This window comes from Betta splendens, chromosome 16 (assembly GCF_900634795.4).
Source record: "Betta splendens chromosome 16, fBetSpl5.4, whole genome shotgun sequence".
Classification (NCBI taxonomy): domain Eukaryota; kingdom Metazoa; phylum Chordata; class Actinopteri; order Anabantiformes; family Osphronemidae; genus Betta; species Betta splendens.
The window spans coordinates 9,015,345-9,027,720 of NC_040896.2; the positions used below are offsets into that span (position 1 = coordinate 9,015,345).

At 46.4% G+C, this 12,376-nt stretch overlaps 3 protein-coding genes across 4 annotated transcripts; 2 read left to right on the top strand and 1 right to left on the bottom strand.

The window, feature by feature from the left end:
* Positions 1-281: 281 nt before the first annotated feature.
* Positions 282-3,305, bottom strand: LOC114843441 (B-cell receptor CD22). Its single transcript, XM_029129992.2, has 8 exons — positions 3,129-3,305; positions 2,293-2,691; positions 1,849-2,160; positions 1,515-1,778; positions 1,172-1,441; positions 965-1,067; positions 728-893; positions 282-629 (listed from the first exon to the last, which is right to left on the bottom strand). The coding sequence occupies exons 1-8, from the start codon at positions 3,163-3,165 to the stop codon at positions 483-485; spliced, it is 1,698 nt and encodes a 565-aa protein (XP_028985825.1). The 5' UTR covers positions 3,166-3,305; the 3' UTR covers positions 282-482.
* Positions 3,306-3,485: 180 nt separating this feature from the next.
* On the top strand, positions 3,486-9,223 carry LOC114843728 (NLR family CARD domain-containing protein 3-like). Of its 2 annotated transcripts, XM_029130544.3 has the most exons (7): positions 3,486-4,407; positions 4,910-4,981; positions 5,090-5,140; positions 5,218-7,024; positions 7,196-7,282; positions 7,616-7,783; positions 7,885-9,223. In XM_029130544.3, exons 1-7 carry the CDS (start codon positions 4,080-4,082, stop codon positions 8,204-8,206), a joined length of 2,835 nt encoding a protein of 944 aa, XP_028986377.1. In that variant the 5' UTR covers positions 3,486-4,079; the 3' UTR covers positions 8,207-9,223. The 2 variants fall into 2 exon arrangements, with proteins under 2 accessions (XP_028986377.1, XP_055359108.1); XM_055503133.1 differs by lacking the exon at positions 7,885-9,223 and having other exon boundaries at positions 7,366-7,757.
* A 131-nt stretch (positions 9,224-9,354) lies between these two features.
* LOC114842841 (sialoadhesin-like) lies at positions 9,355-12,367 on the top strand. The gene is made up of 8 exons (XM_029128791.3): positions 9,355-9,717; positions 9,936-10,284; positions 10,372-10,694; positions 10,808-11,104; positions 11,257-11,335; positions 11,666-11,765; positions 11,863-12,004; positions 12,074-12,367. The coding sequence occupies exons 1-8, from the start codon at positions 9,672-9,674 to the stop codon at positions 12,133-12,135; spliced, it is 1,398 nt and encodes a 465-aa protein (XP_028984624.2). The 5' UTR covers positions 9,355-9,671; the 3' UTR covers positions 12,136-12,367.
* The last annotated feature ends 9 nt before the right edge of the window (positions 12,368-12,376 follow it).

Below are 12,376 nucleotides of genomic sequence, written 5' to 3' on the forward strand. Positions count from 1 at the left end.
TTTCTTCTTCTACTCTTAAATTAGCGCATCAGCGGCTCATACCGCCACCTTGTGTTCAAAATGTGTACAACGTGTGCCCCTGGCGACATAAAAGAGAAAGATAAAGGCAAACATTTGCAAGATACGAGCCATATGAACACACGCGCAACTGAAACGCACCATAAATGAAAATTACATTATATACAGATATTTTATACCATAGCTACTTGTTACATGCATCAAATAGAGTACGCAAATCCAGTCTGACAGTGGCTGGAGGGCATTGGAGGACAAACACAAAAAACTCTCAAAAATTGTTTTTATTTAAAAAAAACACAGAAACAGACAAAAGAAGTTTACCAAGAAATCAGGGTGCATGTTTTTGAAATGCTGATGAAACATATATATATGTCGACTATATTCAGCAACCTGGACTCTAAGTGAATGTATATGCTACCATGTGTGCTAATGTCAAATGAATGAACGTTATTGCAGCAGGCGACTCAGAGGACCTCCAGGTAAATACCAGTCTCTGCGTCAGCCCCAGCAGGACTCTGCACCTCCCTGATGCCCCTCACCCCCAAAGCCCGTCCCCCTCCACCCTCGCCCCGTCTTTTTCTCTCTCCACCTCTTCGGCCAATTGGACGAATCTAATAAAGAAACAATCAACAACAAGTTCATGACCATTATTGTTTAAAGGCACAATGTTCATTTTATGTACAGTATTAAATGAATCCAATCCAATCACCTGGCTGTTACGGACAAAGAGGGGCGTGCAGTTCTGGTAGACAAGCTGGTAGCTGCCGTTGGTGTAGATATGAGTCACTTCTGTGCAGTTAATGTACATAGGCATCCTGTCCTGATAAATTCCTAAGTCTTCAGGATACACAGCCGGAGGTCTCCTCAGGACATGTCTGAGAGGAGCAGGGACGGGGTCAGTGTCACAGCAATCATTATTTAATTGGTTCACTATTTAAAAACGTACTTCTGGGCTCTTCTGCGGCAGCAGTAGGAAATGAGAGCGAGCAGGAATATGAGGAGGCAGATGGCCACAGCAGGAATCAGCAGCCACACCAACGGAGCCTCCTCTGTTTGTGGACACAAAGGGCAGCAGTGGCTCATTACAGACGTGTGTGCAGAAAGGCCCCAGATGAGAGAGAATAAACAGCTGCTCATAGCCTGAAACACACACCTTCTCTCTGCAGTAAGAGCAGGGAGTCGTTTCCCCATGCGTTGAAAGCAAAGCAGATCACCACCAGGCGCTTGTCCATGCGGCCGTTCAGCGAAGCCTTGACCGCGTGAGGCTCCGATGTGACGGACACGTTGTAGTCAGGGGGTGGAACCGTCCCGTTAACGCTCCAGGTCACCGCCGCCCTGGGGTTGGAGTCCACAAAGCAGTGACACCGCACCTCCGTTCCCTCCAGTGCACAGACAGAGGAGAGGCGCAGGATGGCTGGTTTATCTGCACGAGAGGAGACGTGCTTTTACGCCCTGTGCGCGCGACTGGGAGGAGGGTCTGCACATGAAAGCCTTACACTGGATGTTCAGGGACGTGGGCTTGGACTCGCCACGGCCCACCAGGTTCTGTGCCGAGCAGCGGACCCGCATGCCGCGGGTCACGTTGTGCAGCCGAACCGCGTGCGTGTGCTGGCGCAGGTCCACGGTCCGGTTCCGGTCCGTGTAGGACCAGCGGTACGCCGCCGCCGGCGGGTCCGCTTTACATGAGCAGACCAGCAGAGCAGTGCCCCCCTCCACCACCGCCAGGGTCTGGACCTGCACCCTCACATCTTTGGGTGAAACTGTGGAAAGCAGAAGGTTTTAGGGCAAATGGGGCAAATGAATGAAGACGCTCAGACCCAGGCGACCTACATGTCACATGCAGATCCTCCGAGGTGGACAGCGGCCGTGCTCCTGGGAAGCTGGCCTCACACCTCAGCCTGGGCTTCGGCTGGTGCGACGCAGTGAAGGACAGAGGGGCCAGCAGCATCAGCCTGTGAGGCTCTGGCTTCAGCGTCTGCACCTCCCCGTGCTCGGCGCCGTTCAGCTTGGCCCCCCTCTCCAGCGTCCAGCGAAGGGCGGGGGGTGTGGTGGGGCAGTGGTAGGAGACGGAGCAGTTCAGGGCCACTCGCTGTCCTTCTGTCGCTGACAGCGTGCCGCTGATGACGGGAGCCTCGGGTGTTTCTGGTAATAAGCAAAAGCTGTGCTTTAGTCTGTTTGCACGGCTGCATTGAAAGCATATTACAGTTTAACTCCTTCAGTGTTAGTGAGACAATAATCTAAATGACCTCTGCAAGTGTTTGGTACAGTACTCACCCACGACATCCAGGTTAAAGGTTTTCGGTTTTCCCCAGAGCAAGTCGCCGCCCCCCTTCAGGGCGACCTCAAACATCCGTGAGTCATCCTGACTGATCCTCTCTATCTTCACTGAGCAGTCGCCGTTCGCAATGCTCCCAAAAAGCGACGCGCGGCCTAAGAAATCCCTGCTAACGCGGTCCTTTTGCTCACTGTTAAAAGCTGTGCTCGTGAGCGGCATGAAGTAGCCTCCACTTTTGACGCGCACCCTGACGTCCACCTTCTCCCTCCTTCGTCCGCTGGGAGGAGCGGCCGGAGGAGGGAACGAGCAGGGGACCACCACGCAGGAGCCCACCAGCGCCTGCACGCGGTCGGGCACGGAGGGCACGGGGGAGACGGGCCGGGCCGACCCAAACATGGCTGCGGGGGGGACGCAGACAAGGGAAAAGCACCGTGTAAATGTACAACAGGATCCAGAAAGACTGCAACATTTATATTTAGAAAAAAGGAACAAGGCAACAGCACTTTTTGCTCTCGAAGTAATCTACTAGTTCTAGTTTTCAGTGTGTTGCCTAATGAAATACACTGTTCTCATTTTACTGGAGAGGAATAACTGGGTTAATAAATAATATAGTAATATAAAATAATAGGGAAATATTCAGCATCTCTGTATTTGTGATTATATTGTGCTGTACAATAAACTGTCCATACGACACTAAACACTGATTCCCATCATAATGAGGCCTATGGAACCATCAGTAAAACGCTACTCCTCCAATCACTGAGCAAATAAATGCTGCTCACATTTATGCAAACGTCTAGAGAGACTTCAATAGAAAAATAATTTAATTACTCACCAAAAATCAGCGAACACACGAGAAAGACCACGTGCATGACTGCAGCCCTGGGCTCCCAGCGCAGACAGAGGGACGGATGAGCAGTGGGGCTCCGAGGGGAAGTTGGATTGTTTCATTATGCTCCATGACCTCAGCCCAAAGTCGCCTCTTCCAGTATCTTGGTTCTGTATGCATGGCCTAATGTTTAATTACCGTAATTTCATAGCATTTGAGTCAATTGTTTTAAAAATTAAACTGATGTTAAACTTTGGTGGAACTTCAGACTTTTTTGCTTGGGAAAAAAGACATCAGCAAGAACCTGAGACAACCCATGACAAAGGGTGAGTCACTCTCACGCTGATGTCGTTTCCTCAAAGGCTCCGGCAGCTGAGTGTGTTTGAGTTCCTGGTTCTCTCCATCGGCATCATCTGCATGAATAAGCTGACAAAAGTAATAAAACAAAAGCAGATGAATAATTAACACGCACTTGACACTGATTCATTGCTGTTCAGCTGTCAATAAACACCTGTTCATCCTATAAATGAATGGTTTCCTGCTGCACACGGCTCACCCTTCTCTTGACAAAACTAATAATATATAAAATATTACTTATGCAGGTTAGAGTCAGACTCAGAGAGATCTTCACAACAGTTAGCAGTGTGTTTTACTCGTCTGTCTAAGTAGTGGTGGTCAGGCACAAAGACTCCAACTACTTGAACTATGGACCCACTCAACTGTTTGAACTGCTGCCAGTGTCGCGGCGCTCCTTTTTTCACCTTAAGAGAGAACAAACAGCGTTAGGTGTTCAGCAGGACCGAACTGCAGTCAAACTAGGCAGGAGAGACGGAGCACGAGCAGAAAGGAACAGCGAGTATTTGAATCAGTGCTTATCAGGCTTTTCAGCCTGTGTGTGAGTTCACTGCCCTTTATAAGATAAACTGTGGAATTAACTTTGCCTCGTTTTCACAAGCCATGAACTCAGCTCAGCAGCTGCTCCGCTCTCATAGAGAACTCTTGCTGAACTGGACCTGCGACCACCCGGCGCCGTTGCTGCGCTGGCTGCGTGATGCTGAGGTGCTCTCCTCTGCCCAGTACCTGTCTGTGCTGGAGCGGTCGCCCTCCAACGCCGTGGCCCAGGCTCTGGAGACGGCGTGCGCCTCCGAGGAGAGCAGCCACCAGTTCCTGATGGTGCTGAGGGAGGTGCAGGACTATTACTGCAGAGATCTGCAGAACTGGGTGGAAAGACACTGCAAGAGCGAAGCCCTCACTAAGCCGGCGGACGCACCGGTAACAGCGAAAGGTGGGCTCACTTTAATGCACAGCTGATTCATGGTTGGATTTATATAAACTGCTGCACTGAGGTTTAAAACAGGCAAATCCTGTTCATAAAGTCCATAAAGGCAGTTGAGTTTTACTGCGTGGATAAAATGTGAGAAAAGATCATTGACAGCTTAATGGCCTCTGATGTCTCGCCAAGTCTGATTTGCTGACTTTGGCAATGAATGAATGTAAATGTATTTACAAAAATAAACATTTGGGTTGTCCAAGATGTGGCTCCAGGAAAAGCAACTTCAAGTCAAGGGTCGGAAATATTTGGCCAGAAAGAAAAAAACATCTGATTTATTTGAATAAAAATGCAGACTATTGGTAAAAAATTGTCCTATTATCATTACTAATATTACATTATTATACATTAAACATTATTATACACTATATGTTATAAACCTCACTGTGTTAATGTCCCTTAAAAGATGTTTTTAGTCAAGCGCATAACGCCTTAATACAGTATCATGTGTCCACAGAAAAGAAATCTAAAAGTCTATTTGCAAAACTGCTCAGAGGAAAGAACAAAGGATATTCCCCAACGACCATCGGTAGGTACATTCAGTTATTATTCATTAAAAATTACATTTTAATTTTAATTAAAGTGACACTGAGATATATTGTGTTTTTCGACTAGTAATGATCCTTTCATTTTGCAGCTGCAGGAGAACTTAATTCCAGCAGGACTGTGAAGCTGGCCAACATCCGAGGTGTGTGAGATCTTCCTTTTCTATAAACCTGAGGAGTAATTTGTTCACAGGATTCCGTTGTGTGTCTTCCATTGCAGTTCCCCTCTCCGCCCATAAAACCACCGTCCTCAAACGCACCGAGCAGCTCAGGTGTTACTCTGAGGGGGAGCGCGCGTCGTCCAACTCTGCCTCTCACATCGAGATCCGCTACACGGACCTGTTTGTGACCGACGACAGCGACGCGCTCGACGACAAGCAGCACGAGTACTTTGACCTGGCGAGCCGACGCGCTCGCATCTACGTCCACCAGGCGTGCCAGCGCATCCGGCCCTGTCAGCTGCTAAGCCAGCGAGCGGCGGCGGGCCGGCGCCCGAGACGGGTCAAAGTGAAGGGCATCGCCGGCATCGGGAAGAGCGTGGCCGTGCAGAGGCTGCTCTACGAGTGGGCCGTCGGGAAGAGCATGCGCGAGTTCACCTGCGTGTTCGACCTGCGCTTCCGAGAACTCAACCTGATCGATGCACCGCTCAGCTTCCAGGAGCTGCTCGGGGAGAGGTTCCGGTACCTGAAGGAAATCCTACCGGACCTTTTGGGCTCACCGAGCTCTTTGCTCTTCATCTTAGATGGACTGGACGAGTTCAGGTTCCCCTTAGACTGGAGCAGAGACGGAGCCAACATTGATGTGGACTCAAAGGCGTCAGTGTCGGAGTTGATGGCGGCTTTAATCAAAGGAAGTCTTCTCCCAAAGGCATCGGTCATTCTCACCACGAGACCCTCCACCAAGGCCCCCAAAGGGTTCTTCCAGCGGTGCTGTGTGGTTCTGGGCTTTGAGGAGGCTCAGGTGAAGGAATACACCGGCAAGTTCTACAAAGACGTCCAAGTGGCTGAAAAAGTCTATGACTACATTCTGAACAACGACAACCTTTTCGTGTTGTCCTTCATTCCCCTTTATTGCTACATCATTTGTACCGCCATGGCCGAGTTCTTCTCCTCAGGTGAAGGCGCTGGTGGGTCAAAGTCTTTGGAGCTGAACCCGCCCAGAACAGTCAGCGAGGTCTACTTCTGCTACCTGTTCACGGCGGTCAAGCACCATGCGCTGAGGGGTAAGGCAGAGAGGAGCACTCCCCGACAGGAGGTTCTGTCCTTAGCTAAGCAATACCTCACGAACCTGGGCAAACTAGCATACGACAACCTGCTGCAGAAGAAGATCATGTTCGACAGACGGGATCTGGAGAGGTATGGCGTCACGCTAGCTCACATTCAGAGCACATTTCTGTGTCAGATCCTTCAGCCCCTCAAGGAGGAAACAGTGGAGATGTTTTCGTTCTTCCACTTGACGGTACAGGAACACCTGGCTGCCCTTTACTGCGCAACCAACCTCCTCAGCCAGCAGGACATAATCCAAGCCCTGGACCTGTGGTGCTTCGGGGTCAGTCCGTCATCCTCCACCGCTTCACCTCTGCAGAACACAGGCCTCAACACAAGGAAGCTGGAAGGTCTGCAGATGTTCACGCGCTTCTTCATGGGGACGCTCCGCGCACGGCTGGCGGGCCAGTTGGACGGCCTTTACCTCCCTCTGGGGGAGGGAGAGGACAAACTCCCCCCCGGACTGGGCTTGTGGTTCCAGGAACAGTTTAAGGGCAGGGAGCTGGAAAACCAGACAGCCCTGAACCTCCTCCACTGCCTGATGGAGTTCCACAGGAAGGAAGCCACCAGCTTGGTGGCACCAGAGATCAAGAAGCTCAACCTGTTCAAGATGAAGCTGAGTGTCGTGGACTGCTCAGCGATACATTACGTGCTGCAGTTCTCCCCCCACGAGCTGCAGGAGCTCAACTTGGGCTATTCCAACATTGGGAACCGAGGACTGAACAGACTGGGGCCAATCCTACATCGCTGTGAATCTCTCTAGTGAGTCACTTCTGTATCAGATGTAAGGATTTCCATTTGAATAGATCTCATGGCTCCACGTGCTCATCGCTGCCTCTGCACGGTCGCCTGGTTAAAGGTTGGCTCTGGGACTGAACTAATGTCCTGAAAATCCCATTTGTATCAACCCAATGTTTCTTTGTTGTCTTACAGTTTGAGATACAACTGTCTGGACAGACAAGCAGCTATTTTAGAATCTGCAATGCTAAGATCGAGCGAGTGCCGAGTGAAGAAGCTCTTGTAAGTCTTTAAACTGTATCACACCTGCAACGACAGCCATAATGGGACATATCTGTAACTAACACGTGTATTCTGCACTCCAGAGGTAGGTTTATATCCCAACAGCTTCTCAGTCATTCAGGGGAGGTTGTCGTAGCAGCTGGACTTCTTTCTTCCAGAGTCGAGACACTTTGAAATGTTTTGACTTAATAAAAGACTCAACTTCCAGACGACCAAACAGCCAGAATGAAACTGTGCTGACAAAAATACATTGTGATTCCAGTAAACCTTCTTCGCATTCCCCTGGACGATGCATTTAGCGCTTTACCGAAACACAGACTTTCACTTTCACAGCATGTGTGGCAATAACCTGGGCCCAGAGGGAGTTCTGGAGCTGTGGACCGCTCTGGAGCACAACAGCACCGTGGAGGAGCTCTACGTCGACATTACTGGCATCACAGAGAGGGGAACAGAGAACATTGTCCAGTGTCTGAGCAGGAACACGTCTTTGAAGACGCTGACGTAACATGACATCACACCTACATCTGAGTCCAGTTTGACTTTACTCATTTAAAGTAGTCAATGTGAGCTGTAACATTCACCTTGTCGTTTTCTGGTTTCAGGATAGTTGGAAACGACATCGGAGAGACTGGGAGGAGGAGGCTGAAGGAGCTGCAGAAGCGTCGGCCGGGACTGAGGATCATTGCAAACTTTGTGGACGACCTGGGGCTGCTCCAGGCCTACCTGGACTGGGTGGAGGAGCTCCAGGCTGACAAGGACCAGTTTGACTCGGTGAGGAACGTGGACGCTCTGCAGTCGGTGCTGAAGGGGCTCCAGGTGGCCGGAGAAAAGGCGGAGAAGGGAAAAAATGCAGAAAAAGCCAAAGAGTTCTACACAAAGATCACAGAGCTGCTGACTTCTGCAGATGTGACTGGAGGAAGATGACCACAGGTTGTGTTATGTGTGAGTTAAGGTTCTGGCTCCTTGAGACATTCTGATGTTTTTAGCAACTTTTTTTTCCAAATAAATATAAGGATGTCCTTGTGTTTGTAATACTATAAGTTTTAAAGACATATTTTATCTGGAAGTAAAGTTTCTCGCTTTTGGTGGTCGTCGGTTTCATTAAAGGAGCATCATGTACATTTGAAGTGACTTTAATGATTTCCTTCCTTCTTTGAAGCGTCTGTTAGTGTGAGGTTTCAACATCCATATGCAAAAGGCGCCTTGCTTCTTATGTAGACGTACATACTTATAATTATAGCACATCTTACTGACCATAATTCAACAAACTGCAATTCTGGAATATCTCCTCTGATCTGCATCCAACATGACGTGTGACATGTGAAACATAAACCGCCCTCTAACAGTGAACCCACTGGGTCATGAGTGATGGAAGAAAACGGATAGGAACAATGTGTGAATTATAGAACCAACTTGTTTTGTGCAAGTACCTTTTTCATATATTGTGAACAGGAACTTGACATTTGAAACTATATAAACTGTGAACACAAAAAATGTGAGAATAGAGAAAGAAAAACAAACAGCTTTTTAAATATTTTTAATTTGTTCGTAAGACATTTTGATGAACCTGCAAATAACAATATACCACACTTGTGCCACAATTTATTTTAGCTATCACTTCCTCTTTTATTTCTGCTCTCTACATTTAGACAGTGTCATCACAGTTGTGCCCTTAAAATAAAATATTTCTGCGACTAACACGCTTCTTCATGTTGTACGCGATTCTTGTTTCCTCTGGAGGAACTCTGAGCTGAACAATATCTCATTTTAAATAGATCAATATCTACATAACAAATAAATTTACACTATTTCTTGTTATAAGTTCCAGATTGTTTTAGATTTCTGATAATGTTGACCACAAATACCAGGTGGTGGCTTTCTTTAATTCAAGGGTAACTATCACTCCTCTGTCTGTAATGAACAAGACGGTGGAGGTTCTATCAGACAAATATCTGGAAAGCCAATTAGACACAATACATTTAAGTGCTCTTTTGTAGAGGTCCAGGCTGACGGTGTTATGTGGAGCAAGGTGGGCGGACTTTTAGACAGAGCAGAGGTGAAGGAGTTTATTTTTGAGTCTTGAATAATAAAACATGAGCTGTCACTCCTATTTGTTTGTTGGTTACTTCTTCATTTTTAACGCCAGGTCTATTTGGGAGCTCTCTTTACTGTACGTCTGTTCTCTGCTTAAAGAACGACAGCAACGTAAGTCACATCATATTTTACTGCATCAACCTGTAAACACAACTGTTAGAATGTAAGCAGTAATTACTGTAATTCTGTAGGAACTATTTAGTATCATGTCGACCTTAATGAGCTGAATTACAAACATGTTACAGTGAATGTGTGAAACGTTCCATGTAATTGTTTCTGCTCGTCCTAAAGTGAGATGGCTGCAGCTCTGATCCTCCTTTTCGCTGTCTGTCTCCTGCCAGGTTAGTTGAAATGCTCCTTTAATTCACTCATTGACTAAAGAAACACTGTTAACCAGCACTCACAGTATCTGTAATACATGCGACACCAAACACAGGTGAACTACACACATGTTCTGATGAACTGAAATACAAAATAAAATGTTCATCTAAAGTTTCAGACATTTTATTGTTACTGAACATGAATCAACATTTGTATTTTGATTGTGTTTGTGTTTCAGGTTCTTTGTGTAGAGAGTTTAAGGTCATTCTGTCGCAGACGATTGAAGTTCTCAGCGGATCTTGTGTGACCGTTCCGTGCTCCTTTGACATAAAAGGGGATCATGATAAAGAATTAGATAACACATGTACGGCAAAATGGTTTATTATTAAAGAAACTGGGTTTGATAGTAAAACTGCAACTCCAGAGGAAGAAAAACTCTTAGGAAACTTGACTAACAAAGACTGCACCACAACCTTGAATATGACACCATTTGATAACTCAACATATGAGTTTAGACTGGAATGTCTGAGTCTCAATTATTCATTTACTGAACCAACTGTGACTATTGTAGTCAAAGGTAAGTTTCGGTGTCTGTTTGTTGACACTTAAATCATTTATTGAATATGATTCTGCATTGACTGGACCAGTTTATTGCTGCTTAGTGAGCAGTTGTAATGCGTCCCACCAGCTGATCCTCCACGTCCGACTCTCAGTCCATCTACACTGGAGGTGAGAGCAGGAGCCTCAGTGACTCTGAGCTGCTCGGCTCCAGCTCCCTGTCTGTCTCTACCTCCACATATAACGTGGACCTCTGGCCTCGGGGACAGTCAGGAGACAATGAAGGAGCTGGAGGACAAAACTCAGGTCAAGACGTCTGTACTGAACGTCACCATTTCACGCCTGCATCACAAAAAGGAAATCTCCTGTACGGCCGCCTACAGCAAAGGAAATGGAGACACAGCGTCAGCAGTGTCAACTTTAACAGCTGTGGTTTCATGTAAGTTTATTAGAGGAAGAGATGATAACGCTTTCACTGTATTTCCCTGTTTGTTTGTATTTGTCAACTTGATTTAACTTAATAATAACAGTAGTAATTCCGTTTACTTAAAGTTCCTCCACAGATCCTGCACTCATCTATTTGCACCACAACTCCATCAGAGGTCACCTGCTCCTGTGAGACTGAGGGCAACCCTCTCCCCACGGTTTACTGGTATCTGAATGGAACATGTCTCAGTCACTCTGACACATTTACAATAAGCACAGAGGCTCATGGTGATACAATCCTGAAGAGCATCATCACTTTAAGTCAGTCGGACATGAAGCATCGTTCCATCTTGGTCTGCAACAGCTCCAACTCTCTATCCTCCATAAGCCAAGAAATAAATAACAACAGACACAAACAGCAAGGTTTGTACTCGCTTTTATTAAATGCTCTGTCAAATTAAAAATTATATTTAAACTTTAGTTATTTAGTTCATTGTTTCAAGCATTATTTATTTCATTTGGTTCTTCAATTAAATAAATTGAACTAAATTCAAATCTCCTTTTGTCTGTTACAGGTCCTGCGACATTGACAGTCATCATATTAGTTGGTTTATTATTAGTAATATGTGCTTTGCTTGTGATCATTGGCATCAGGTACAGTAAACAACACAGACATCTAAATGTTCTTACTACACCTACACATAGACAGTAATAGTTCACTGATACTGCTTTGATGCTAAATGTTACTGATGCTGCTTCGTAAACTAGTTCTTGTCATGCTTTAATCAGGCAGGAGGTCATAGACAGCTTTACAGAGCACACGTTATTCCACAAGGGGGCGTTTCTGTCTATACATCAGCCTAAACCTGCAGCACTCGTCACACGCTGTGTTACACTGACCTTCTATGTGGTTGCATTGTGTGAAAAAATACAGATGAAGTAAATCTGACACATTAATGCTGAATGTTCCTGTTCATTTCCCAGGACGAAGGCTGCTCACTGCTCCTCACCTAAGAGGCAGAGCACCGGAGGCACCAGCTCAGCTGCTCTCAGCCACTTTGAGTCAAGCACAGAAGCAAATGAGGTGTTCTGACTCGTAGCCAGAGCAGGTTTTTACAATATAATGTAATAAATATGAATATCAGAGTGTGATTTTAGTGATGTTTCCTCTTTAATTCTAGCTAAACATCACAGAAGAGGAGGCAGTTTATATGAACATCATCCAGATCAGACAAGCAGACGTTCTCCTTCCTACAAGTGGTGGAGACGGGGCTGTGATTTACTCCACTGTGATGGTGAAGAGCAAACGCAATAAGCAGCAGCAGCAGCAGCAGCATGAAGACGGGAATGCTGTGATTTACTCTAATGTGATGATGAAGAGCAAATGCAATGAGCAGCAGCAGCAGCAGCATGAAGACGGGAATGCTGTGATTTACTCCACTGTGATGCTGTGAGGCGACTCTACAGACCTGCGTCTGACCAGCAGCTCATACGCACTGGGAATGGATGCAGAAACTGAACCATGAACGGTGGAAAACAAAGAAGAATGTGAATATTCTCAATTTAAAGCCATGAGTACTGTGATCCTTCATCTGTAATTACTGCTAGATCTGCTGTGTCTGGGAAATAAATAAATAAATAATAAATAATAATAAATAAATCCGTGCTGAAAGTACAACTTCTAATTATTTTCTT